A 25,087-nucleotide genomic window follows, 5' to 3' on the forward strand; every position below is an offset into this window, starting at 1 on the left:
AATAACGAATCTTCTGCTGACTAAAATGCTCTCTAGTGCTCTCTTCAATGTCAGCAATAGGCTATTAACTCATTGCTCGTTCAGTTTCTGCTTTGCAAAACTCCAATAACCTCCTTGTAACTTCGTTAGCTTTCACATGACTGGAGGGACAACCCTGGCAGGGAACTAAGAGCTGAGCAAGCTCTGTCTTCCACTAGAGACTAACAGAAAACAAGAAAATGGAGAAGTGCTCTGCATTACACACCCGGTGACTGTCCCTCTGAATCAATCAAAAAATGGTTCAGATTACTGTAAAAAGGAAAATTAAGAGTGAGAAGCAACATGCTGAACAAGCGGTAAATGGTTAACGCTCCCCAGCCCTGAAGCCAGGAATGAGCACCTGTCCAGAAAAATGTATTAGCACCATCTCACCAGCACATCCTGACACAGGATGCCAGGAACCATCCAGGGTGGGATTCGGAAGAGAACGAACAATAAAAAAAGACAGTGATTGAGGTGACATCTGCAGAGGCTGGAGAACAATTTACAGAGAATGAATGTCTTTTAATGAACCGAGGTTTAACTGTTATCCGGCCCCGCTAGAGATCATTACTATGAGAAACAATGAGCGCCGCTTGTATCGCTTTCTCCCTGCAGGACATGTCTGAGGGAGAAAAAACCTCCCTCCTTCCTCTCCAGCGTCAGCTTGTTACTGCCAGTGCTGGCTATAATTGAATAAGCTTTATTCAGATGGTAGCTAAATTTAGCAGATATTAGCATCGAGTCTCTAGAGGGGCGAAAAAGGGGGAGAAAAGCTTTAAATAAATAGACTAAATAATACTGAATAACAAATGAAATTTATGGCAGACTGAACCTCTGCGCCAGAGGAGTCTGGCACAGAGTTGCACCTGGGGTTTGGGGCCTTGCCGAGAAAAAACATGAAACCGCTGCTGCAATTCCCTTTCCTCCCGGCCTGTTATTATTATTATCCCTGCGATGGCAGGAGCCCCTCAGGAGCCCTGGCCCCACTGCAACAGCTCCATGCGGGTGTAACACAGAAGGCTTAAGGGCCGGCTGCCGGCCCACAGGCCGCAAAGGCAGGAGAGAAGGGCGATGAGGAAGGGCCACCAGCAAGGAGGCGGCACACCCGCCGGGGGCAACACCAGCTCGGGAGAGCTCTGAGGGTATCTCCTCACAACATGGCGCCACAACCCTTCCCGCCCAATACCCCACGCGGCGCCGGAAGTGCGGCACAGCGGAGGCGGAAGTGGCGTCACGCGCGGGCGGAAGTGTGGCGGCGAGGCAGAAGTTGGCCACCGGCGTTGAGGGGCCGGGGTGCGCGGTCATGTCGGCCTCCCTGCTGCGGCGCGGCCTGGAGCTGCTGGAGGCGCCGGGTGGGCCCGCGGGGACCGGGGGCTGTGGGGGCGGGGGTTATTCCCGGCGTACGGCTTGAGTAACCCCGTCCCTCTTCCCGCTGCAGGCCGGGGAGAGGCCCCGCCGGGGCTCCAGCGGGAGCGGGACGGCCCCGGGGCGGCGGGCGCTGCGAGGCGGAGGAAGGCGGCGCCGCAGGCAGGGAGGAATAAGGCCACGGTCAAGGGCAGAGTCGTGAAGTCGGCGATAGGTGAGGCCCCGCCCGGCTCCGGGGAGAGCGGGGGAAAGCAGCGTTGCCGCTCTCCGGAGCCCTCGCACCGGCTCCTCTTGAAATGTCTCATAGACCCCCTCCCCGGTCACTTGTGTCCATCTTTTCCTGGCCTCCTGGGTGCCCTTCTGGTGTCCCCCGCTTAAACACAGCTTGATCTGTGGAAGCACCCCTATCCCTGGGCTGTAACGGTGTCTCTTTCTTACAGAGCCTTGCTGATCCCCCTTTCTCTCTCCTTGCGTGTTGCTTGGATGAGCCACTGATGTGTTTTCTCCCATTCTGCTCTGACCTAGAGGAGTATCACAAGAAGAAGCCCGTGAATCACTTGACAGCAAACCTGAAGTACATGTTGAAGGGACGATTTGTTGCGAACAAAGCCATCACAGAACAAGTAAGACTCTCACTTTTCTTTCTTTGGGGGTCTGCTTCCACTGAGGAACATGGGTGAATGGGAATTGTCCCTAGGTCTTCCAGCCAAGGTCCTGTGCAAAGGCGTAAAGTCAAGTTTCTATCTGGAAGTGGCCCTGAGGAATTTCTGTGTGCACCAGCAAAGCAACTTACAAAGCTTTAAACTCTTGTTGATATGTTGTCCCCTACTTTGTTCTCTGACATGAGTTAAAATCTCCTGACACCTGTTGGCTTTTCTTAATTACCAAAGATATTTCATAGTTTCAGCTGGCAAAGAAACCCTGGTTCAGACCTTATCCTTACTGTTGATTGATTTGTCCTTCTCTGTAGCTGGAGGCTGTTTAGCAAGGAACCACATGTGCTGCTGGCTCATGTAATAAGAATTTCATAGCATCTTGAATGATGTTTCTCATAACCTGAGAATTTAATGAATGGTCTTCCCCAAAAGGTAGTCCCGTGTCATGATTTGAAGAGGAGAATAGCTGACACTGCTAAAATCTTGGGCTGTTTTTATGAAGTATGGGCTTTTAACTTACATAAACAAACCAAGTGGTTTAGGCCACTGTTTCTTAGGCTGGAGGTTGTGAAAGGAGGTAACAGTGTATAAGAAAATGCTGAGGGAATTCCACCAACTTGGGTTTTCAGGTTGTCTCATGCAGAGACAGGATAAAAGAGGGTCTCAATTTCAGAAATGTCTGAATTGAAATCAGTGTTTCTATCTCTGTGACAGTTACTAGAGAGTTGTCATAGAGATATTTAGCTCCAAATAGTAGGTTGGTGTTTGCTGTTGTCCCAGTGACCTGCTTTGGTTAACATCAGTGATTGCCTCTCACTTTTCTTTGGAGGCATTCCAGGATATAGCAGGGTACCAGCAGAATAGGAGAGATGCTGCAGGTAAGCTTGAAAATCACCATTTTGTGGTTTGGTCTGGATAACAACAACTGTTATTTTTTCCATTTTTGTTGTTTGAAGGTTCTTGCTCAGAACAGAGGCAGGAAGTCCAAAGATCAGCCTCCAAAGAAGGAAGCAAAGAAGAAACCCGAGGGCACTGTCTTTACTGAGGAAGATTTCCGTAAATTTGAGAGAGAATACTTTGGGAGACCGTAAACAACGTGACAGGGATTCTTGCAGCTCCAGTATTTCTGCAGCTGAGTGCTCAGCACGCAGCACTGGCCACTTCCTCGACATGTTTGAGATGGGACACAGGAGGTGTGCCTCTGTCAGCAAGTGCTTTAATGTCACACTTGCATCTGTGCAGAACTTGTTACTGGCCAAATAGAGCCATGAAGGTTCTCTTGGCTCTGAGATGTGTTGTCCTTGTAATTATCTCCCTCCAGCCAGCATGTCTTGCATTCTTAATGTAGAAGGGTGGACAAAGCCAAATATAAATCTTGTTCCCTTTCATCAGGATGTAAAGCTTCTGCTACCTGTGCTATTTGGCAGGGAGCATTTAAAATACTGTATCTGAATGGAGAAATGTTTTGGATGAGCAGTAATGAATCATAGGAAGGGGAGGATGCTTTGAAAGACTGTTAAGCCTGAGTAGCCCTGCAGGTTTTGTTCTTTTTACAGCCTCTGTCAGGTTTCTCAGTTACTGTAAAAACTTTTTATATGTCGTTTGATTAAATAATTGTTGCAGACGCTGCCACTCTTTACCTTTGTAATAGCGATTATTATGACAGGCTACGATTAATGAAGACAGACCGTGTCACTGTTCTGATCCAAGCATCCATCTCTTTAGGATGACTCAGATGTGTGAATGGCCTCTCTCCGATTCATGTTGACACATGTGTTTAATCTTCTCTCTGACATGATCAGGCCTTCAGAGAGCGCAGGTTGGAATGGAGATGACTCCTCTGTTCTGCCTGCTCGCGGTTTCCCCTGTCCAAGGAAGAGCCCTTACGTAGAGAAAGTTGTCTTTTGGATTGCCTGTACCTGAGCCTCACGCTGGGGCTCAGCCACGCCAGGAGGGCTTGGCACTGTCACCTCCTGTAGCCAGGAGGGCTTGTGACCCAGATGTTAGCTTTGGCATAAAGTTAAAAACAAGCCAGAGGCTGTGGTACTGGGTTGAAGGGAAGTTTGTTTGTTTTTTTTTCTATCAGACTACTCCTAAATTCCCGGCTGCAACAAATAGAGGGCCCAGCAGGTGGGAGTGTTGTTCCAGACACCTCCTCACTAAACCACTGTAAATGTCCTCCTGGGGTGCTCCTGCCCTTTACCTAAGAAGATGGGTAGAAAAAAAAAAAAAAAAAAAAGGAGAAGGACTGATGCCAAGCTTTGCTAAGCCTCAGGAGTCGATTACAAGGGGCTTGGCTGACCTGAGCGGTAGCTGCTTAGATGGCAGGACTGGCAGTACCTTTTCCCTGCCCTCTGATTATAATTCCTGGTGCCGTCCTCTTAAGTCTGTGCTTCCTCTGTTGTGTTCTTTCCCTCTTGCCTGCATGGGAGGGAAGGTCACCCAGATGTACAAGGTCCAGACAGGGGAAATAGTGAACATAATGCGGTGTGCGTACTGGAAATTGTGTAATAGCACATGGGAAGGGATTGCTTGTAGTGGGATCAAGTTCAACTATCTGCAGCCAAAAGTGGTAAATATAGAATGGTTCAAAGACCAGTTCCCTTTTTTTTTCAGTTTGCTGTTGCTCCCGAAATAAAAAAAAAAAGTGTTAGCTTCTTAAAAGCATGGAAACACTATTGTTTGAAAAAGCAGTTTGAGCAAAATGTGTATGTAGCACGTGTCTCCTTAAAACGTCTGCACTCAGTGCCTGCTGCAGTGCGTGTGAGCTGGTCTAACACACGCAGCTCTGTGTGGAGCTGTCATGGAGACAATTAACCCTGTGAAAGAGCAGGCTGTGCCACAGCTTGGAGTTTGAAAGAGGTAGATTTCCAGGATGTTACTGTGTTTCAAGCCCTCATCTTCAGTATCTGGCAGTTCCTTTACAGAGGTCCTTCACATCACCCCCTGCACCTCCTCTACCAGTTTCTCCTACGGACCCTTGTTTCTGTGGTGGTTCAGCTCCTGGGCCCTTCTGCAGGCTGAGGAAAGCAAAACCATCCTTTGTTGCTCCAGAAAGGATCACTAGGGTAATGCGGGTCACTCTCTTTGTACAAACCCCGGCTTGTTTGCTTGCAAATGTAAGCAAACAGGGAAGCTGATCTTTCAAAGTTAATGAGGAACTTTAAAGTGGGGCCCAGAGCGGTTTCCTCCAAGGATAATAACACCCAGATCTGTGGACTTTTAAAGTTGGATGGGAGCTGTCATTACTGGCTGGAAAGATTATTAGGGCCAACACAAGTAATCAACATACTTCTTGTGGCTGTATGCAATGATGCGTTGTATTGTTGAAGGGGGTAAAGCTACCTGACTGGATTTACCATCTGAAATCAAACTTGGTTGTACAGCCAACACTATCCTTAAATAAATTAAACTATTTTGCGGGAGGAAGGAAAAGCAAGGAGAAGTGAATGGGTGGCTCTAGATAAAGGGCTTTGCCCTTTGCGAGGGCGAAGATCTGACATGTTCTAGCCTTGATTTCCCCCGCTCTAGCAGAGCAGGAGCTCCTAGAAAGGACAGCAGTGCCACCCGCACACTGGGTAGATAAGGACTGGAGTTGGAAAGTCTTCAAGCTAGGGGGTTAAATAGGTACCAGCCTGTTGCATGTCCCTGGTGGTAACCTAAAGCTAAGCATCTTCTTACACTCACAACTGTCTTATGTTATGGTCTAGTCATGCCTAGAGCTTGCCAGTTCCTTGGTGGTGCTGGGACCCCAGGAGATGACTATCCTGGAGCAACTTGTGCCATCTCTCTGTTTCTTGCAGCCACGCTCTGCTGCTCCACAAAAGAGCGAAGAGGGAGGTGAGGGAAGGAGCAGCTGCTATAGCTGCTTTTCCTACCTTTTCCTCCAACCTCAAGTTCACAGAATCACAGAATGGCAGGGGTTGGAAGAGACCTCTGGAGATCACCTAGTACAACTCCCCCTGCCAGAGCAGGGTCACCTAGAGCAGGTTGCACAGGAAGGCATCCAGGCAGGTTTTGAATGTCTCCAGAGATGGAGACTCCACCACCTCTCTGGGCAGCCTGTTCCAGTGCTCTGTCACCCTCAAAGTAAAGAAGTTCCTCCTCATGTTTAGGTGGAACTTCCTATGCTCAAGTCTGTGCCCATTACCTGTTGTGCTGTCGCTGGGCACCACTGAAAAGAGCCTGGCCCCATCCTCCTGACACCCACCCTTTAAGTATTTATAAGCATTGATAAGATCCCCTCCCAGTCATCTTTTTTCCAGAGTAAAAAGACCCAAGTCCCTCAGCCTTTCTTCATAAGAGAGATATCCCTGTCCCCTAATCATCTTGGTAGCCCTTTGCTGCACCCTTTCCAGCAGTTCCCTGTCCTTCTTGAACTGGGAAGCCCAGAACTGGACACAGTACTCCAGATGCAGCCTCGCCAGGGCAGAGTAGAGGGGGAGGATGACTTCCCTCGATCCGCTCGCCACACTCTTGTTCCCACGCTGGAAGCTGCAGCCCGCAACCCTCGAACCTGCCGGACGGCGTTTCTCTCCCGCGCCGCTGCAAGGGGCGGTGCAGGGAGGTGTCCCGCTGCTGCGGGGCGAGGAACATGTGCTGGCTGAGCTCATCGGGATGCTGGCTCTCTTCCCAGCGCTGCGGCACCGGCTGAGCATCCTGCAGCAGAAAATAGAGGTAGCTGAGCTAAGGGAAGGAGGAGGAGGGTGCCATCTTACAGAGTGTCCCCCACCCACAGGCAGCAGGGAGTCGGAATGGGAGTCAGTGGCGGCAGCTTTAATATAAATGCAAATCAAAGCTCTGGAGTGTCATTAATGTGGTAGAACCTTTCCAGGGAAAGGGTAGAGAGGCGGCAGAATAGTTCCCAGGTGCTCGGTGTTGAGCCAGCTTATTGTGAGTAAGATTCATCAGGCCGGTTAATGGCCTATTGCTCCCTCGTTATGTGAATGGAAAGCAAAGAGGAAAATTTGTTCGGGCGGGCACAAGCTGAGGTAAGCCGACACAGCCTCTGCTGTATCAGCAAGTCTTTACTTCTTCAGCGTAGAAAGAAATAACAGCTAATATCAGTGTTACGCGTGTATCGGGAGAGGGGAGGACTGCAAATATAAACCAAGAAAACGTGTTGGCTCTGGACACTGACCAACTTCTTGCCTCTGAAATGACGTACTAGTAACAAACCTGGCTGCCAATGAACAAAGACAGACTGTAAAACCCACTCAGGCCAACAAGACTTGAAATGCTGGAAAAGCTGTGGGGGAAAACCAGGAGGGGAGGGTCCTAAAAGCCTTTGGGAATCTCAGTGTCTGGTTTCTTTTTCACGCCCAACTTCCATTTCAGTCCTGCTTGACGACCAACATGCTGTGGGCTCCCGAATGCCTTGGGTGAGGGACTGGTTATTGTACAAAAGGCGCACACCCCGAATAACCCACAAAAGAAAAGTTACAGCAAACGGAAGTTTCTCGCTTTGAGGCAAGAAGACCCATCAATTCCATTAAAAATGAGGAGCGTAAAAGACGGCGGGCTGCCTAATGCCTGCTTACAGCTCAAAACATGGAACTCCAGCCAAGCCAGGCTGAAGGGTTAGTAGGTTTGAGACGGATTAAAGGTTTGCGCGTCTATCCATAGTTACACTAAATAGGATTAACAGTGCCGACCACTAACTGGTTGGGGGAAGGAGAGATAAAAAGCATGGAGGTTGCTCTGCAGCTGTCTACAGGGTTACACGCACCTTTTTCTGAACAAATTAGCTGTTGGCAGGGCTAAGCAGTAATCTAGCCAAGCTGGTCTGTCCCGAGCTGCACCGTTTGCGTGCCAGCAAGGTCATTTATGTCCTTTAATGGGAGGCAAAATCTCGGTCTCTTTCTCCGACTGTCCGCACGCTGCGATGGAGATGCAGAGGAGTTACAGACCTGGGAGATTCTCTGCCCTATATAAATTAAGCTGACGCGTCTGCTGCGCTCGGAACTCGCTCCCTGCCATTTTTTAAAAGGGTGTGTACGTGTAAAAGAGAGGAAAAGAACAGCTGAAGGAGAAATGGGAGGCGACTAGCCATTACTCGGAGAACATGCTCCTATGTAATAGGGAAACGGAGCTTGTGGGTAGAGCCAGCTCCATTCGGTGGCTTGTGACACTGCATGACTGCACCGAAAATAATGCAAAGGCAGCATACCTGGGATACCTGAGCAGCCAAAATACCATTGCCCAGGCTGGGGGACCAAAATCCTCTGTTAATTCATGAGGCCCGACTTGTGGGCCTGAAGCATTTCAATGGGAAAGTCAGCAAAGACAGACGAGCTTTTTTTGGCCCAGCAAGGGATGCTCGTGGTGAGACCCCCGGGCCGTCTGTGCACTGGAAATGAAGCGTAACAGGAGTCTGTGTGCCGGGCTGCGAATACAGCAGGAGGACAGAGGGAGGAAGGTTCCAGAACCTACTTGAACAGCATTAAGAAAAAATGAGTATGCACAGGACGGAAATTATGCATACGGGAAGGACAATATAGATCCTGTTGTTTCCGAAGGCCTAAGCCTATGGCAAGATAAAGAAAACTGGTATTATTCTGGCCAAAAATATAGATTTCACACACACACACACACACACACACAAAGGCTTTCTGAATTAGAAACACGTTTAGTAAGTGGAGAAGAAGGGCGGCCACGCAACAGTGAGGGCTGAGAAAGCAAGGGACATCTTATAAGGGAGACCTTATAGCAGCCTTCCAGTACCTAAAGGGGGCCTACGGGAGAGATGGGGAGGGACTCTTTGTGAGGGAGTGCAGTGATAGGACGAGGGGTAATGATTTTAAACTGAAAGAGGGGAAATTTAGATTAGATATTATGAAGAAATTCTTTACTGTGAGGGTGGTGAGACACTGGCACAGGTTGCCCAGAGAGGCTGCGGATGCCCCATCCCTGGAGGTGTTCAAGGCCAGGCTGGATGGGGCTTTGAGCAGCCTGGTCCAGTGGGAGGTGTCCCTGCCCGTGGCAGGGGGGTTGGAACTGATGATCTTTCAGGTCCCTTCCAACCCAAACCATTCCATGATCCCAAAACAGAGAATGTATATGGATATGCCAAGAACAGAAGCTGAACCATACCTGAAAAAAAAAAAAAAGTGAGGCAATACTTACAGGAGGCCGTGGGAAACATGGGCGAGACAAGGGATGTATTTTTTTCCAAGAGGCACGTGACGCCTCTCCGGAGACACCATGGCTTTGGGGACAGGGCAGAGGGGGCTGTGACCGGACCTACCGCTGCGTGAAATTGTTTCGATCAGAATAACCCACATTTTCTTTTCTCCCAGCCCGGCTCTGCAGCGCTGGGGGGAGCATTCCTCTCCCAAAGGACAGCCTGTCCTTGCAGCTATTTCTGGGCTTCCTGCCAGGGCAAAAGCGATTTGGAAGATTTTTATCATCGCTCTTTAGTCATTCTCCAAAGCTGCAGCTGGGGATTTATTTTTGCAGGCGGTGCTGCAAAGGTGCATCTGGTTTCTCCGCACGAAGAAGTTGTCGGGGCGGGGGGTGGGGGTGGTGGTTTCCTCTTCTCGTTTGCAAAGAGAAGTGTGAGCACCTGGGTCTCTCTAAAGGCAGGGCGGAAGGGAAGGCGGTTATAAATACCGTGATAACAGCAGAAACAAGCTCGTGAGAAAGAGCCGCGTGTGTTCCAGAGCGGTTTTGCCAGCAGGGAGTTGTTGGGTTGCGTGTGGGAACGCCACGCTCCTCTCTACCAGGAGGTACAAAACCAGCCCCAAGGGACCGGCAGCCTGGGGGTCATCCGCGCTCTGCCTGGGGAGTCCACTTCCCTGCCCTTCCCTCGGGGGAAAAGTAACCAAGACACAAACCCCACCAGCCCTGCCAACTTCAGATCCAAATAGCTTTTATATATAACATGGATTTGGGGGAATTCTGCTCCTCCGGGGGGGTGGTGGTGGTGGGGGGTGTTAGGTAAAGCCTGCATTTCATGCACCACAATCTATTTCTGGACACAGCATCACGCTGTACGCAAACCGCGAGGATTCGGCTGAAGCACGTCTGTTCTCTGTGAGGAGAAAGAAAAAAAAAAAAAAAAAAAAAGACAGCTCCGGCAGTTTGAAAAATGTAAAAAAAACCAGTCACCAGGCAGGAGGCTGTTGGGCTTTTTCTCCCGCCGGCTGGGGTTTGTAACGCAATGGTGTCCTTGGTGGCCCTCGCCCCCTGCGGCACGCTGGACGAGCTGCTGGGTGTGACGCCAACGCAAGCCTGGAGGAACAAGGCCGAAGGAAAAACGCAGAGGAAGAGGCAGCCCTAATCCCTAGCCAGCCTAAAGCCTTAACTAAGTTACTAATTATGGAAACGCGGCGTCATTGCAGCAGGCGTTGCATAAAGGTTGCCATATTGGCTGCCTCTGCAAAGCTGTGAGCTCGGCGAAGAGTAGCGACGCCAGACGCTCTTTAAGGGCAGGTTTCTGGTTCTCCTGCAAGGAGACCTATAAAACACACACGCATGGACACAGGGCAGGGAGCAAAGGAGCACGGGTGCGTCACGCGTTCCCCGCCTCCCGTGCCAGCTCTGATCCTCCTTCCCTGGAGTGAGTGTAATTTGGTAAATTGGAGCTACATATTCTCCAGGAGAGCCGTGAAAAACAGAATGGTGGATTAACTGGCCAGCACGGCCGCTGCCTCGTCCGCCTGCAGAGCGTGGACTCAGAGGAAAAATACTATTTTAGTCAGGGCTGGCTCAGAGACAGCCTTGCCACGGGATGCGCTGGGGGGCAAAAGGTACTGAGATCTTTCCAGGCTTTGGGTGAGGTGAGTAAGGGCTGTAAATCCAGGCGCTGCCCCCCGCAGCCCGGGCTGCCACCAGGTTTAAGCAGAAGGTTGCAACGGCTGTAAGGGAAGGAGAGGTGGTTGCCTCGTGTTTGGAAAGGGTTTTGAGGAGAGGAGGGGTTTGCCCCGCACAGAGAAGCCACTTGCTCATACCGGTTACCATGCTTCCTGTGGGTCAGGTGAGACCAAGCACATTAAGAGCCACCTCAAGTGCAGATTTGACCCATCCAGGGCAAGACTGTCCTGCTCATTGGGCTTTCCTGCCTCATATCATCCCTGTCGCTAGCCTGGCAGGTCCACCTGATCTGAAAGAAAGCTAGTAGGTTGCTTCAGCTCCCAAAACACAACAGTCCCTCATCCCTGCGGTCACCAGTAAGTTCTGGAGAAGAAAGCAGGAGAGGAACGTGCCTGCCAGTTTGCAGCAGTTCCCGTTTGTGCAGTATATAGTGGTCAGAGCAGTTGGCCCAGGAGGTGTGAGATGAGATTCCCATGAAGGCGAGGAGCCCAGGCTGAGACCACTTAACCAGCAGGCCACTCGCTGTCTCATGAAACCCAAGGTGGGGGTCAGTTACCCCCCCCATCGCTTTCAATGGGGCAGGAGCCTGAACTCCTGACAGGGACACTTTCCCCTGTAATTTAAATAGCATCCACGTCACCCGGGCATCGGCTTCAAGCACAGACAGGTCAAGTCACCACCGAGGGCCTTCACGCAGCACCCATCACTGTGTCATCCATCAGCTAATGGCTTGGGCAACGGATGGGGCTGGAGCACTGCAGCCCGAGCTTGACGCCATGAGGAGCTTCAACAGCAGAAAGCAGGACCCCCACGAGGCTGCAAATCAGACAATTTTCTATTTTAAACAACATTAGGGACTGTCTGGAGCACAGCCACCCAGGCTGGGACATGCAGGTGCCTGGGCTGGGCGGCTCACCAGGTGGTGTAGGTGCAAGCAAGAAGGAACCTGAACTCCTCAGGGAAAGATGTGCAGGTCCACACGCCAAAGCCTGGCTCCAGCAGGCCACGCAGGGATTAGGTGCTGCTAAATCTGGGTATCAGTGGCCAAAAAAAAATAAATGTAAGAATCGCACACCAAATGATTAAAAATGGCTTGTCCTAAATCTTGAAGATTCTGAAGCTTCTGTTAGCAGAGTATGGCCACACCGGATGTGGAACTTCACTGGTGTTCAGAACCTTGTAGAACTAGAACCAACCACCAAAAAAAAAATGTCCTTGCACTGGGTGGCCAGACTATAAATTTACTCACTAACAGAAGGGCACTAATTAATACCTACAGGCAGGACCCACCCTGCTACACAGGCTCCTGCCTTGTCATCTTTGTCTTCTGGTTCTCTGCAGCGTCTCACAGACACCATCCCAGCAGGGCTGGGTTTTCCTTTCCCCGTTGCATCTTTCCTGTTGCCAGGCTCCGGCACCAGCTCATTAACTGGCCCCGCTGAGAAGCACCAGCCCCAGGAGCCCAGCTACAGCTCCATCAACATCCCCCACCCACACTCCAGCACACACCAGTGCTCCAGCACCTCCACCTCACTGGGGCAGGGATGCCTCGGGACTTGGATGATCTTGAAGATCTCTTCCAACCACAACCATTCTATGATTCTGCAATTTTAGGACTGGGGCTGAACCAGCTCTATGGACCAACTCATTTGCCCCCTCAGTAGAAGTCCAATTTATACCTTAAATTTTGCCTCTTCAGGAGGTGTCTGAAGAAACCTCCGAGTTTTTCACACTTTGGTACGCAAGTGTGTTCCACCATTAAGAGCACTAAGAGCAACCCCACCCATTGGGCTCCATTGCCCTACCACCCTGTGAGGGCAGCCCCAACCCCAAACCCACCAGCTTCCCCCAGGAAACACCTGTTCACAATTCAGGTATCTGGGGACCCACAGGGAGACAAGAAACCAGAAACATCAGTTCAACACTGCCGCTACTTGCTCCCGATTTCCTACCAAGCTGCTCATTTCTTAAACCCATGTTCTCAACTGATTTTTCTCCGTGTTTTGTACCCTGAACCCTTTACCTCCTTCAGAAAGGACATCCAGTCTGCCCAGTCTGAACACAAAACTCTCCCACATCAGTCTTTCACCGATCTTCCACATTTTTCACCATCTAGTCTTAGACTTCCATAGACTCTCCAGGTTCAACTCTTTAAATGGGATTATGCCTTTGCTACCAAGACACCTCAATATGACCCTCCTCACTTTAGTGCTTTTATTCACTAGATGTAAATTGTACTGGGTGACAAGCCCCTTGAGTCACCGCATTATTTGACCAGATCCAAAGCACCTTCTCTGCCCTCACCCGTTGGTGCACGACACCGCACTCTCCTCCAACCCAGCAGCTTACGCTGCATTTACGCCCAGGTGTGGTGCAAGTTGAGTTTGTTTTACAGGTACACAGTTACTGCACACCAGAACTGCAAGTTTACTATAAAATAATTTATTAGACAGCAATACACAGCCTTAGCAGCAAGCTTATATACATGCACATAAAAACTGCTGACTACCCTACTCAGGGACTCTAGCTCTTTTGCCCTTGGCCTTGCGGACCTCTTCAATCAGATCTTTTAAGTACTGAATTTCCTTACTAAGGGAATCTGCTTTCTCCTTCAGGGCCTGGTTCTTCTGCTCCAACTCTCTGCACTCCCCAGACAGCGCCTCCTGTTCCGCCCTCTTCTTCTGCCGGTAACGCGTGGCAGCCGTCTTATTCTGCTCCATCTTTTTCAATTTTTTATCTATTTTCTTCTCTCCTTTCATCTTTGCTGACACTACCTTCTCTGCAGGATGATCATAGGGTTTGGCCCGCACAGAGCCACAGCTGGCATCTGCAGGGAACTGGTTGCCATTGGGGGATCCAACTGAATTGGTGGGACTATGCTGGGGTGTTCCCAGGTAGGAGTCTGGGCTCATGCATATTCCACTATCATCGGAATGGTTCTCCTCCTCTTTCTCAGACTTGGTGATCACTACCACAAAGGTGGGGCCCTCCTGTTTTCTTTCTCCTTCCAGAACATCCACTTCACTACCTAATTCTAAACTAAATGAGTGGTCTGGAGTGGAAGTCAGAGACCCTGGGGAGAGGGGAAAAGACCAAAGGGAAGCCAATGGGGCCATTGGATCTGCTCCAATTGGAGATTCGGGGAGATGGGTGATTAGGTCAGTTATCAGTGGAGGTTCTTTGTTGTGAAATTCCTGGATGGTAGGGTTAAATAGGAGATCACACGTGTCTTCCAACGTGGCCATCAGGTCGTCTGGTGAGACGGTGGCTTCCAGATGTTCCATACCTAACAGGGCATCAAAATCAAATTCCTTCAGATCCATCTTCTCCACCATCCACTCCATGCCAGAGAAGGCATCCTCTGCACAATAAAATAAATAGTATTTAAGTAAACCAGCAACCACTGCAACTCAAGCTTCTGAAAACAATCTAGAAACTCATCATTTAATGTCTTCCCTATCTTTTATGTTAGTAGGAAAAAACTTAACCATCAGAAACAAAATCCTGCCATCTAGCTGCAGAAGACTGCAGGGTACAACGTAAGCCATCAGCTGTTCTGACATTCCATCCCTCTGACTCCAAACAACAGAAGAATTCAGGGCCATCTGAAACATATAGCCATGCTTGTTTCTTGGGACCTCTGCCAGGGACTAGTACAATGAACAGCTGGTATGTTATTAGAAGGACAACAGAAGCATCACTTTACCATACACCAGGCCAGTGACCAACTATTCTGTGTTGTGCAAGCAGTGTAGTACACACATTTTTTAAGCAGAGGTACGCGTGGCAGGTTGACTTCACATTTAAGAAAACCTAGCAATTTAATTTTTTAATCAGAATTGTATTAAGTATATTGTGTCCCACTGTAATTGAAGTACTTTATGCAAGTAAGTCTTACCCTGGCTGCTATCTATGGTGTTGCCTAAACTGTCCACAGCAAGCCAATTGGAGGAGACTGCCTTAGCCTTGTCGCTGGAGAACCCATGCGAACTGAGGGGCTCGGCCACCTCCAGGTAGTCATCTAGGAGTCCCAGACTTTCCTCAGCCACCGAACACGGCTGGCTGAAGGGGGATAACGAATCCCCCAACAGCATCTCGTTGTTCAAGAGGCTCATCTTCTTCAGTTTTTAATGCTTTGATGTCAAAGGATGTAGACAAGTAGAGGGTCTTTTTCTCGACTACAGCAATGCTGCTGTGCGGTGCCTTGAAAAACCTGCGAACAGAACTTCAATTCATCAGTATGTGTCCAACCAGCACAGTCGCTTTTTAAAAAGCAGCGCTCCCTCAGAAAGCACGGCAGTGCTCTTACAGATTGGTCTGACCTCGCCATTTTGGGGGCTGCTGCTTGCCTGCAACACCTTTACGCTTTTGGATTTCTTGCCGAAGGCTGGCCAGGGCCGGCCGCGGCTTCCAGGTGCCAGTCTCCCACCCAGGGCCGCCCGACTTCCTCATGCCCAAACATGGCCCCGGCCGCCGCCGGCCCCGCCCACGCCAGCTGCCGCGGCCATTTCGCGATCCCGCCGCCTCCCTCTATCCCCCCACCCCCCCCCCGCTACCACGCCGGCGGCCGCCATTTTGTATCCTGCCACGTTTCCACCGGGCTCCCGGCACTCCCGGGGCTGAGCCGCGGCCAGAACCGAGGGTGCAGCGCTGGAGAGGAGGTGGGGAAGGACCACTACGGACCTCTCCGAAATGAGCTGACTTACAAAACAGGGCGTTTGGGTGAGGAACCGAACCGAGTTTCACACACAGCACCTTTTACGCCCGTTTCCAGCGGGTTATGAAACCCCTCCAGGGGATCAGGGCAGACTTATCGCTACGGTATTAAAAGATTACAGTACTGCTGCCAGCTGATGAACAGCCCCCGTTGATCTACTCGGGACGATACACCGAGTGGTATTTACACCCCCCGAACCCCGATGCCTCCAATACCCCACTTCCCCCCAGCTACAGCAGCTTTTCCCACAGGCGGGGTCAAGAAGCCCCCACGAGGAACGTGCCGCTCTTAACTACCACGAAAACCCCATGAAACGGAAAAAAAAAAAGACCCGTAACTTTTGGGAATCGAGTCTTCCTGAGCGAGGTAAAAGACAGGGATTTCCCGTAACTCCTTGTAGAAATGGCATTTCCTGCCGTTTTTGACACCCGCCGCCCCCAGGGATGTTGAGCTCACACAAGGATGACCCCCCCCCCCCCCCCCCGCACACACACACACCCATCTTATTACCCAGGTATTATATTTTTTTCTCGGGGAGATACCCACCATCACCATGTGATAAACCTACCCCCGAAGCCCATTTAAAAGGGGAGAAGAGGGCGACTAGCCACACACAGGCGAGGGCACGCCTGTCCCTCACACACAATACTCACGCCATGGTTGCAGATGCCGGGGATGTGCTGAGGCCGCCGCCGCTGCTGCTGCCCCTGCTGCACTGGCCGATGCCGCCGCTGGCCCTGCCGCCCTTAAAGAGCCATGGCGGCCAGGGGAGGGGAGGCTGCTCCGGTCCGCGCCGCGCGGGGGAAGGTGCTGCGCACAGAGACCCTCGTACCACCTCACTTCTCTCAGGGACTGACACACAATGAGGTGGCAGCGCCTGCGCGCCGCCTTTATATACGATGCGCCTTAAGCAAAACGAGATCCGGCTCTGAGGTGTCCTTCCGCCAAGCGTTACCTCCCTCTCACCGGCGCCCGCCGGGCTATAGCTTCCCTCTCTTTGGGCTTCCCTCCTTACATTCTCCTACGGGTTAATCGCAGGAGCCGCCGACAAAAGCCACGGCTCCACGACGGAGCAGCGAAGGAGGAAGAGGAGTGGAACTATACAGTGTACGTCCGCTCCGGCCATCTCCCCGCCAGGCGAAGCCGCGTCACGTGACCGGAGCAGCTGAGGACGCTCCCCCCCCCGCGGCGGGGAGCGAATAGCGGGGGGGGGACGCTTTTACCGCCAACAAAGACGGGGCGCTGGCATAGGAGGCATGACGCAGGGCGCCACGTGGGAAGGGGGGGCGCTCATTGGCTGGAGGGGAAGCTGTTCACGTGCAGGGCGAGCTGCCGTTGGCTGGGGCCCGAAGGAGGCCAGATGCTGAGGGGATTGCGGGGGGGAGGCGAGAAGGAGCAGCCGGGCCGGGAAATGGCGGCCGGGGGAGGGAGGGGGAACGGAACGGAACGGTGGCTGCGCCTCTCACCGCAGCCCGGCGCCTTCGCTGGACCCGTCCCTCTCGAAGCACCCTGTGTTTCCCCCCGCGGTTGAATTTCCCACGGCCCTTTTTGTTCTCTACACAAAGTCCTGCCGAGGTCAGGCCTGAGCTGGCGGGTGCTGCTCGGGCTGAGGCGCTGGCATGGCTCCCCTGCAGCGCTGAGGCGGCAGGACGCCATGGCCTGCTACCTCAGATAAGGTGTCAGCCCAGGGCAGTGTCGCCTTCCCTTTCTGCCTGCCCCGCACATGCAGAGCTCAGATTATGGCTGCTTCCGGGCATGGGCTGTGTGTTTACATCAATGATGGCGCCTGCGTCGCTGATCTGAGCCTGCCGGCCTTGCAGTGGCCATGGCGCAGTACCGACCTGGAGTGGTTTGCGTGGGGCTTCGCTGGAGAGCCGCGCTGCTGAGCAGCCAACAGCATGACTCTAATTAGTGCCTTGAACCTATGCAAGAGCTGAAAATGAAGTTGGTTATTCCCCATCTGAAGAATGAGAACTTCCTCTCCCGACCTGCAGTTTCACGCTGACACAGTTGCCTCTCTGTTCTCTGTGCAGGCGTTACTCAGGCTGATGTGAGCATTAATGGATCGCCTACATAGCCTTGCAGCTGCAAAGGGCAGCGTCACCTTGGAAAGTTTTTAAAGTGCAGTTTCACATTATGTTTTATCCGAGCTAAATCGACTTGCTGCTAGGAAAGAAGGCAGCCCTCTTCCCCCACTCTGTTCCTGGCTATACACTTCCACCAGCTGGTCTGGTCCTCAGTAACCCAGCAGGAAACTCACAAGGGTCAACAGTTTTCTGCTGGTTTTAGTCCCTTCATCATTTCACTCAGGTGAGACAAGCGTCAGCCAGCTGTGTGCTTTCCTCACGGTGTCAGGGTTTTCCAGCTTCAAACGGTTGCTTTTCCACGTTGCCAACCTCGCAGGGCGCCATCAGCTCCCAGAGCTGCGGTGGGTCCTTGCTTGTTCAAACACCATCATCCTGCAGGTCAAATTGCTCTCGTCTGCTTCTACAAAAGACTCCACTATTTTCCAGTTAGGGCCTCAGTAGTATTTGTGTAAAGCCACGGCCTTCACCGAGTTTGCCCAGGTGTAACTGCCTGGAACTTATGAAACAACTTGACTGATAATTTGCTAGGACAGGCGCAACCCACTGTCTACTTTTAGCAGTCTGATGTTACCATCATCACTACAAAGCAGAATATATGTCACTCCACATCTGTAAACTGAATATTAGCTGCTGAATGAAAAAGGCAGTTTTCCCTCCATGTTGGTTTGTTGGGGTTTTTCTGTTTTGTTTTGGCTTTTTTTCTAGAAGCGAGCACAGATTTTGGAATGACTCATTAAAATGGAGGAGGCAGAGAAAAGCGTCCTCCAACGCCAGAAAACACCACAGGAGCAGTTGAGCGATCTAAGATTACTGCTTTGATAAACACACCACGGAGCAGGCAGATCTTGCTTCAAAGCAAAATTTAGGAGATGCGACAGCTTTTAAAGAAGCCAAGCGGGCGATTGGCTGGGCGGATGGGTGGACAGCATCTCCATGTCCTTACTGGCTAAAGGAGAGGTCTCGCATCCTCTGCAGTGCCTGCTTGCCCCTCCTTTAAGTGAAAAGGATGATTGCACAACTGTAATCGTAGCTAAATAAACAGAAATGCTATACACACACAATCCTTCATCTTGAAAAGATAATTATAGATTTCTCTGGAAGGACTCTGGGTATGTGTGAGCAAGAATCACGCAAGCAAAAATGAAATATGCAATGAGGAACTTAACCTAGATCTGCCTGTTTCCTAGCTGCCTGGTTTCCATTTTGTGTGGAAATTTATGTGGAAATTTGTCTGCGTTACAAGCTCCAGACAGAAATTTTTTAACGCTCCCCAATCCAAAAATTGAAATCAAGTAACCAGAAGCCAGCCATTTAGTGACCAGCATATTTTTCCCTGTTTCCTGAAGGACTGCGGAATTACTGTCATTACATAATTCCATGAGCTACATCCCCAATTCCTTTATAAATCATCTCTCCACATTTGCACATATTACTTCAGAGGTTTCTCCTTTGTGGCTAGGGTTTTTGACTGAGGTAGAAGGCACTTCTTTAAGCCCAAGTAACAGTTCCTTAGAAATTTTTGTACAAAAGAAATGACAAGTATTTCCCAACCAGAGAACTACTAGGTGCCTGCTCCTAGCTCAAAAGTGTCTAAAAAGCGTTCCTTTCCTGTATCACAGAATACATTTGTGGCTCGGAGATTGAGAAGTCTGTCAGCCCTGAAGAAAATTGAATTTACAGCGCAAAAAGGTGGCTTCTGACTGAAGAGTAATTTGTGTGCATGGTCAATGAACTCCTGCTGACGCGTTAACAGCTTTAGCATGGTGGATGTGATTTTCCTGCCCTGGGTACCAGCACCTCGGCAACAGAGAGCTCCTGTGATAAGTGAGATCCGTCCCCACCCAGAAGTGAGGGGCCAGCCCCCGGCGAAAGGAGCTGCTGGTGCAGAGCTCGCTGCAGGACGGAGGCCACAGTGACCTTGCTGGGGAGTGATGAGCTGCCCTGATAAATACAGCACTGCAGAAAGCCACCTCCGGCCAAAGAGCAGCATCGGGAGGTGGAAAACTAATACTCCTCCGTTCACCCTCCTCCTTCGTTAAGATGGAAGGTCAATATATGTGCGTGCTTGCTTTTTTTATTAATTATTTTTTTAAGTTAACGTTGCAAAGGAAAAGAGGTTTTCTTCTTCCACCAGCAAGTATACAGGAGATAAACACGCAGCATGCTATGTTATTAAGTACACAAAAGACAGTGAGGACGTAAATGTTTCCATGGTGACATCTCCTCGCACAGTCTAGACCGTCATTATAGGATGCTCTCAGGGACTCGGGGGGTGGGGGGGAAGTACTCGTGGGCCCCTGCAGCAAGGGAGCGAGGCGGGGGGGCAAGTACGTGGTGCTGGGGCCAGGAGGGTAACCGACAACAGTAATGGAGATGTTTGCTCCTTCCTGGAGTGCTGGGAGAGCTGCAGCCAGGGAGAAGGGCTGGCAGATGCTGCATCACCACCCCCTTGGTGGCACCGGGCAGGCGGCTTTGGGCCCCCACTGAGGCTCAGTGGCCCGGTGAAGGGTCATATGGGCTTTTGGCTGGCCCTGGGCCCTACTGGGGTGGCTGGGGAGGAGGGGGCATTGCCGGCTTTGCAGAAGGATGAGTGTGAGGGCAAGTCCCCGAGGGGATTCTTGTGATAATTTCTTGTCCTTTGAACCTTCCATCAGAAGGGACAGGAAGCCTTACCCCGGCACTTCAATCAGCAAAGCATTTCCAGAGACCAGCAGGAATTTTTCCTGGAGACAGAGTGCCGAGGGAAGCACAACAGAGGAATGAGGCGAAGCAGCTATACGTTTTGAGCAATTTCGAGGGAGAATTACCTACAGCCTCTATGGCACAGGCTAATTCGCAGTGCTCGGCTGCTTCTCTCCTCATGCGGCACAAACTGATATCTGAAGGATCTTTTCTACCAGATTCTCATCGTAAGCTCTTTAGGAATTGCTTATAGATGTTCCATTTTAAAGCTAGATTGAAAAGCAAATATATGTGATTAAAGACCAGGCTGGGAGGTATTAGCATCCATCTTTTATTACATACAAACAGAAAATAAGTTAGCCATATGCTCTGCCTCATTTGTTTTGGACACTAGCACACCAAATGGAATCTCTAATAAATCATTCATTGCTTACCCACCCCCTCACTGTCTTCTGTTTCCATGCTGTTATGTAAATATCACTGACATTTGAAATGAGACTAATAAAAAAAAGGATTAAATCTGCAATTTACATTTGCAACTTACAGTTCAATTATTTTAGACAGATATGGAAACAATCCTGGTTGTCCACCTACATTTTTCTTACTGAACAAACGTGGGCATGCCAAGCACATGCCGATAGCTCACAAAATATGGCTCTCCAGAGGCTTAGTTACTCAGAAACAGCCAGGCTGTAGCCAGCTGCCACATGTAAAAACATTGTGCAAATCTGGTAAGAGGGAGGTAAGTTTTAACTTGTAACTTGCCCAAGCGTGAATTTCCTGAGCAAAGCTACAACTGGTTGAAAATGATGTTTAGCAAAAAATATGTGTGCAGGGGGGTAGGAGGGGATGCTGACTTTTGTTCAGACCATCGGGGGATTTTTTTTTGGTTTTGTCATTGTCCAGCCTTGTTTTGTTATGACGAAAGTGCTTGGGGGTCAAGAATTATCCCTCGTGTGTATTAGCACATGTGGGAGCAGTTTAGCCCACAAACAAAAGCCTTCCAGTTGTCCAAGCAATAACAGAACAGAAACATGTCTCATGGCAGCTCTTGTTCCTCACGGGGCTGTAGTTAACGTGGCCCCTGCTGCAGACTGTGAGTTCAGTGTCTATCAGAACGTAGGTAGCTGTACCTCACCAGCATTTGCTGGAGTCACACGTACCAGGTGCCTTGTGCCTTCCTGTGCGAAAGGATGAAGATGAGAGTGGCAACGCACATTCCTTCTTTTTCTAGCAGTGCAAAGTTAGCAAGAACCGAGGCCTGAAGAGCGGGTACGGCTTAAGAGACTGCAGCATCTCAGGCAGCCACAGACACCAGTGGGTGAGTTAACAGCCCATCGCTGTTTCAGTGGATTTCTCTTTCACTGTCTCGGTGCCCCTTAGACTTGTCAGAACAAGGACACCTTGCAGCATCAGTCCAACGGCAATTACGCTGCTCTCCTGAACCTGGCATCTAAACTAGCAGCTTTGGCTGAGGCATGTGGAAAAGTTACTTGAGCTTGAGTTATTTCAGCCTCTCTGTTCAGTGAGGGGGGATGCACGATGAAAGGCTCATAATACCAGACTATGCTCTGCGTGCTCCATCTGGGGATTTGTTTTTCACTTCACATAACTTCAGAGTGTCTTGATAAGGCCAGGAAGAGAGACTGTGAATGGGTACACCCTATTAATGAAATCAAACAGGATCCTGGGGATATCTTGTGTGCGTGTGAGATCTCTTTGTCTCTGATGCTGGCAGGCAACTTCAGCAGGAACACTGACAAACCATGTAGTTCAGACGAAGCTCTGAAACTCATTTGGGGATAAATCACCTTTGAGGCTATAGCTCCCCAGGTCCCTGGGGAGGAACACTGCAGACATTATTCAGTAATATTTCTCAGCTCTTTGTAGGCAGCAGCTGCTTGGTGGATGAAATGTACCAGTAGACTTCGATCTGTTTTAATACATACTTGTTTACAGAGGAGGAGAAACTCCTGGCGGTTGTTGACGCAGTAGTGATATCATTCAGTTTATAGCTTTTTCCTGAACGACTGTCATTTTCCCTCCTAAGGTCTCCGTTAGGAGATTTGGCAAAGGATGCCAGATGCTTTCGGAAAAGATGCTTTCAGAGGATGCTTTGAGACTGCTCTGCTCCCTGCACTTGCGCATGGGCTTGCGGGTGGCCTCCAGCAGAGCTTCCTCAGATGTGTTACAGGGGTACCGGCCATTGGCAAGCTGGAGAATAGTCCCCAGAGAGGACTTTGTGGCCAAAGTATCATATTGTGCTGTAGCTTCTCAATCCACTGCGCTCCTTACTGATTCACTGTGGTGCCTGGTGAGGGAGGTTTGCAGTTTTCTTAACAGGAGGAGGTTTCTGTGCTTGACTGCTGAGAGCGCTGGTTTGAGACTAAAGCCAGGTCTGTCTGAGGAACCAGCCACGGCAGCCCACCTCAGCTGGGGAGGTACTACTCCCAGTACAGAGGTACTGGGAGGTATCCCTCAGAGGGTGAGACTTTTTTGACGCCTTGTCCTGGGATTGCAATGACGGTGGACATCTCCTCTGGGTCTGAAGGCAACATAGGCACTGTTAAGGAAGGTACCATTTGAGCCATGCACCTTAGTGGGTGCAGCCATGCTGAGCACTTATCAGAAACAGAGGTCTCCCCCAGGCAGGGCGAGGCTTTTTTGACTACAAAAGGGTGAAGTCTGTCCCAGGCCACAAGGCTTGGGAGTCCAGTCTGCTGGGTGACACCATGTATCTTCATTTGCAGTGCAGAGCGATGCACTGAAGATGGATCACTCTTCTTTTTATTAACTTTCTCTTCTTACATATGAAAGAAATTTTTAAAAAAGAAAGAGGAGAAAGGTTCCTAATCCAAATCACTAGCTCATTGTTCAAGAAAAGACACTGGACTAGATGCTTTCTACTGTCTCTCTGATGGCCACAGGCAGTGATTTGGAAAAGAGAAGGTTTGTGCCTTGGTCACGCGCTTGCCTCAGCAAAAACCAGCCTCCACATGAATGCCAGGCAGCTGGGACCCCTGCCAACGTGCGCTCTAACAAGCAACGTGGGAGCTGCGGCTCTGTGGCCTGTGGGATTACTATGTCTTGTACTACCTTTGCTTCAGCACATCTCAGGCCCTCTGACAGCGTTTCACCACCGCTATAAACAACCAGGAGCTGAACATAATTCAGATTATATTATCTCTATAAGTGGCGGTAGTTATTATGTCCAAGGCCGTAACTATCCTCTGTGCTAAATAAATTCAAGAATCTGAAGGCAAAAATGTCTCTCTGCCATGCTGCTTCCAGGAATGATTGCTTCTCCCCTTTCAAAGGGGGTAAGGAGCCTGCCAGGGCATTACGAGTTTTGAAGTAATGTCTGTCATGGGACAGGTAAAAAGCCAAGGCAGTCCATCATTTGCCATGTGTGCCCTTGTGGCTGTTGCCTGCTAGGGCTCTGTCCTTTGCAATGTTGAGCAGAATGAGACAAGAGACTCTTACATGACAGGGATGATTCCAGCGGGATGTCTGCTGGGACAGTGTATCACCCCCGTGCTTCTGTGGAACAGTGATGATTCCACCACAGTGACAGGCAGGGGAAGGGGTGGGCTTGCGCTCAACCGAGAGAACTCTTGCCTAAAAAAAGGAAAATCCAAAACAAACCCGAAAACTCAAGCAAGCAACTTTTGCCCATTATTTGTATGGAGAAGGCTTTCCATGAAGAATGTGGTTAGAATTGATATATATATATATTTCCCCCGAGAAGCTTAGTGCTGAGTGTTAATAGACAGATCAAAGAACTACTTAACCACTGGAGCCAGGGAAATTGAACCAGGGCAGCAAAATAAAAATCAATCTGACATTTAGTGTGTTTAAAGTGATTTTGTTCAGAACTGACTTCTGCGTGAGTACTTAGGAAAGCTTAAGATCATGAAAAGTTTTGAGTTCTGTGAGCCAAACTCTGTCTCCCACTCTCCTGCTCTTCGTAAAATGACAAGAACGCTTTCTCTGCACTGAATGAGTTCAGCTCTTCCCTGTCTTACCCGTTGGTCCGACCACCTTGCCTTACCATTTGCAAGATAATTTCACAGGATCACACACTATAAAGATATTATTAGGCTGCTCACCACCACATTTCTGTCTCTGTGACTTGTGAATAATGCTGTCCTCCTCTGAGTATGCTAGTAAAACTTTTACGCTGTGCTATCCCTGATTGTGTAGGGGACACATTTACTACATGATAGCTATTTTTAAGAAGGTGTTGAGTCTTAAAAAAAACAAAAAAAGGGAGGGGGAGGATATTTCTTGAATCCCTTAGATCATAAACTCAGATCATAACTTAGCTTGACAAGGATAAAGAAGGTAAAATCCAGGCACGTCCAACAGTTCCCAAGTGTCTAGACTGCAGCAGTCCTCCTAGGGCTGGAAGCCAATCGTGATTTTCACTGGTAGAAGGGAAAATCTCCCATTTCTGGCATCTGTGAGTGAAGCCCAACATTTCAAGATCCAGTCCCAGATCCAGTGAGCCATGCTGGAGCCATTCATGAATCATACCTAGTGTGGGTAGTGGGCCAACATATTTTATCTTATCTGGAAGAGAAACACCTCTTTTGGAAGAGGCTCCTCTTTTTTTTCCTGAGACTAAATTTAAAAAGCAGCAGCTGTTTGCAGCTTTTCTGGAGTTTAGAATATTAAAAATAAACCTTAAAAAAATACAGAGGTGATTAAGTATTTGGGAAAAAAAAAAAGAAACATTCATCATG

At 49.9% G+C, this 25,087-nt stretch overlaps 2 protein-coding genes across 2 annotated transcripts; one reads left to right on the forward strand and one right to left on the reverse strand.

The window, feature by feature from the left end:
* The first annotated feature begins 1,242 nt into the window (after nucleotides 1-1,242).
* On the forward strand, nucleotides 1,243-3,679 carry RPS19BP1 (ribosomal protein S19 binding protein 1). The gene is made up of 4 exons (XM_074578521.1): nucleotides 1,243-1,373; nucleotides 1,460-1,600; nucleotides 1,912-2,009; nucleotides 2,999-3,679. The coding sequence occupies exons 1-4, from the start codon at nucleotides 1,325-1,327 to the stop codon at nucleotides 3,131-3,133; spliced, it is 423 nt and encodes a 140-aa protein (XP_074434622.1). The 5' UTR covers nucleotides 1,243-1,324; the 3' UTR covers nucleotides 3,134-3,679.
* Nucleotides 3,680-13,276: 9,597 nt separating this feature from the next.
* ATF4 (activating transcription factor 4) lies at nucleotides 13,277-16,736 on the reverse strand. The gene is made up of 3 exons (XM_074578531.1): nucleotides 16,227-16,736; nucleotides 14,755-15,069; nucleotides 13,277-14,217 (listed from the first exon to the last, which is right to left on the reverse strand). The coding sequence occupies exons 2-3, from the start codon at nucleotides 14,969-14,971 to the stop codon at nucleotides 13,367-13,369; spliced, it is 1,068 nt and encodes a 355-aa protein (XP_074434632.1). The 5' UTR covers nucleotides 14,972-15,069; nucleotides 16,227-16,736; the 3' UTR covers nucleotides 13,277-13,366.
* Nucleotides 16,737-25,087: the final 8,351 nt, after the last annotated feature.

This window comes from Larus michahellis, chromosome 1 (genome assembly GCF_964199755.1).
Source record: "Larus michahellis chromosome 1, bLarMic1.1, whole genome shotgun sequence".
NCBI classification, from domain to species: Eukaryota; Metazoa; Chordata; class Aves; order Charadriiformes; family Laridae; genus Larus; species Larus michahellis.

What these genes read in the sequence shown, in the direction of transcription:
- RPS19BP1 (XM_074578521.1), top strand. Translation starts at nt 1,325, where the DNA reads ATGTCGGCCTCCCTGCTGCGGCGCGGCCTGGAGCTGCTGGAGGCGCCG. An exon ending in GGAGCTGCTGGAGGCGCCGG is followed by an intron (nt 1,374 to 1,459) that starts GTGGGCCCGCGG and finishes TTCCCGCTGCAG; the next exon opens with GCCGGGGAGAGGCCCCGCCG. An exon ending in AGTCGTGAAGTCGGCGATAG is followed by an intron (nt 1,601 to 1,911) that starts GTGAGGCCCCGC and finishes GCTCTGACCTAG; the next exon opens with AGGAGTATCACAAGAAGAAG.
- ATF4 (XM_074578531.1), bottom strand. Translation starts at nt 14,971, where the DNA reads ATGAGCCTCTTGAACAACGAGATGCTGTTGGGGGATTCGTTATCCCCC. An exon ending in CACCATAGATAGCAGCCAGG is followed by an intron (nt 14,218 to 14,754) that starts GTAAGACTTACT and finishes TTTATTGTGCAG; the next exon opens with AGGATGCCTTCTCTGGCATG.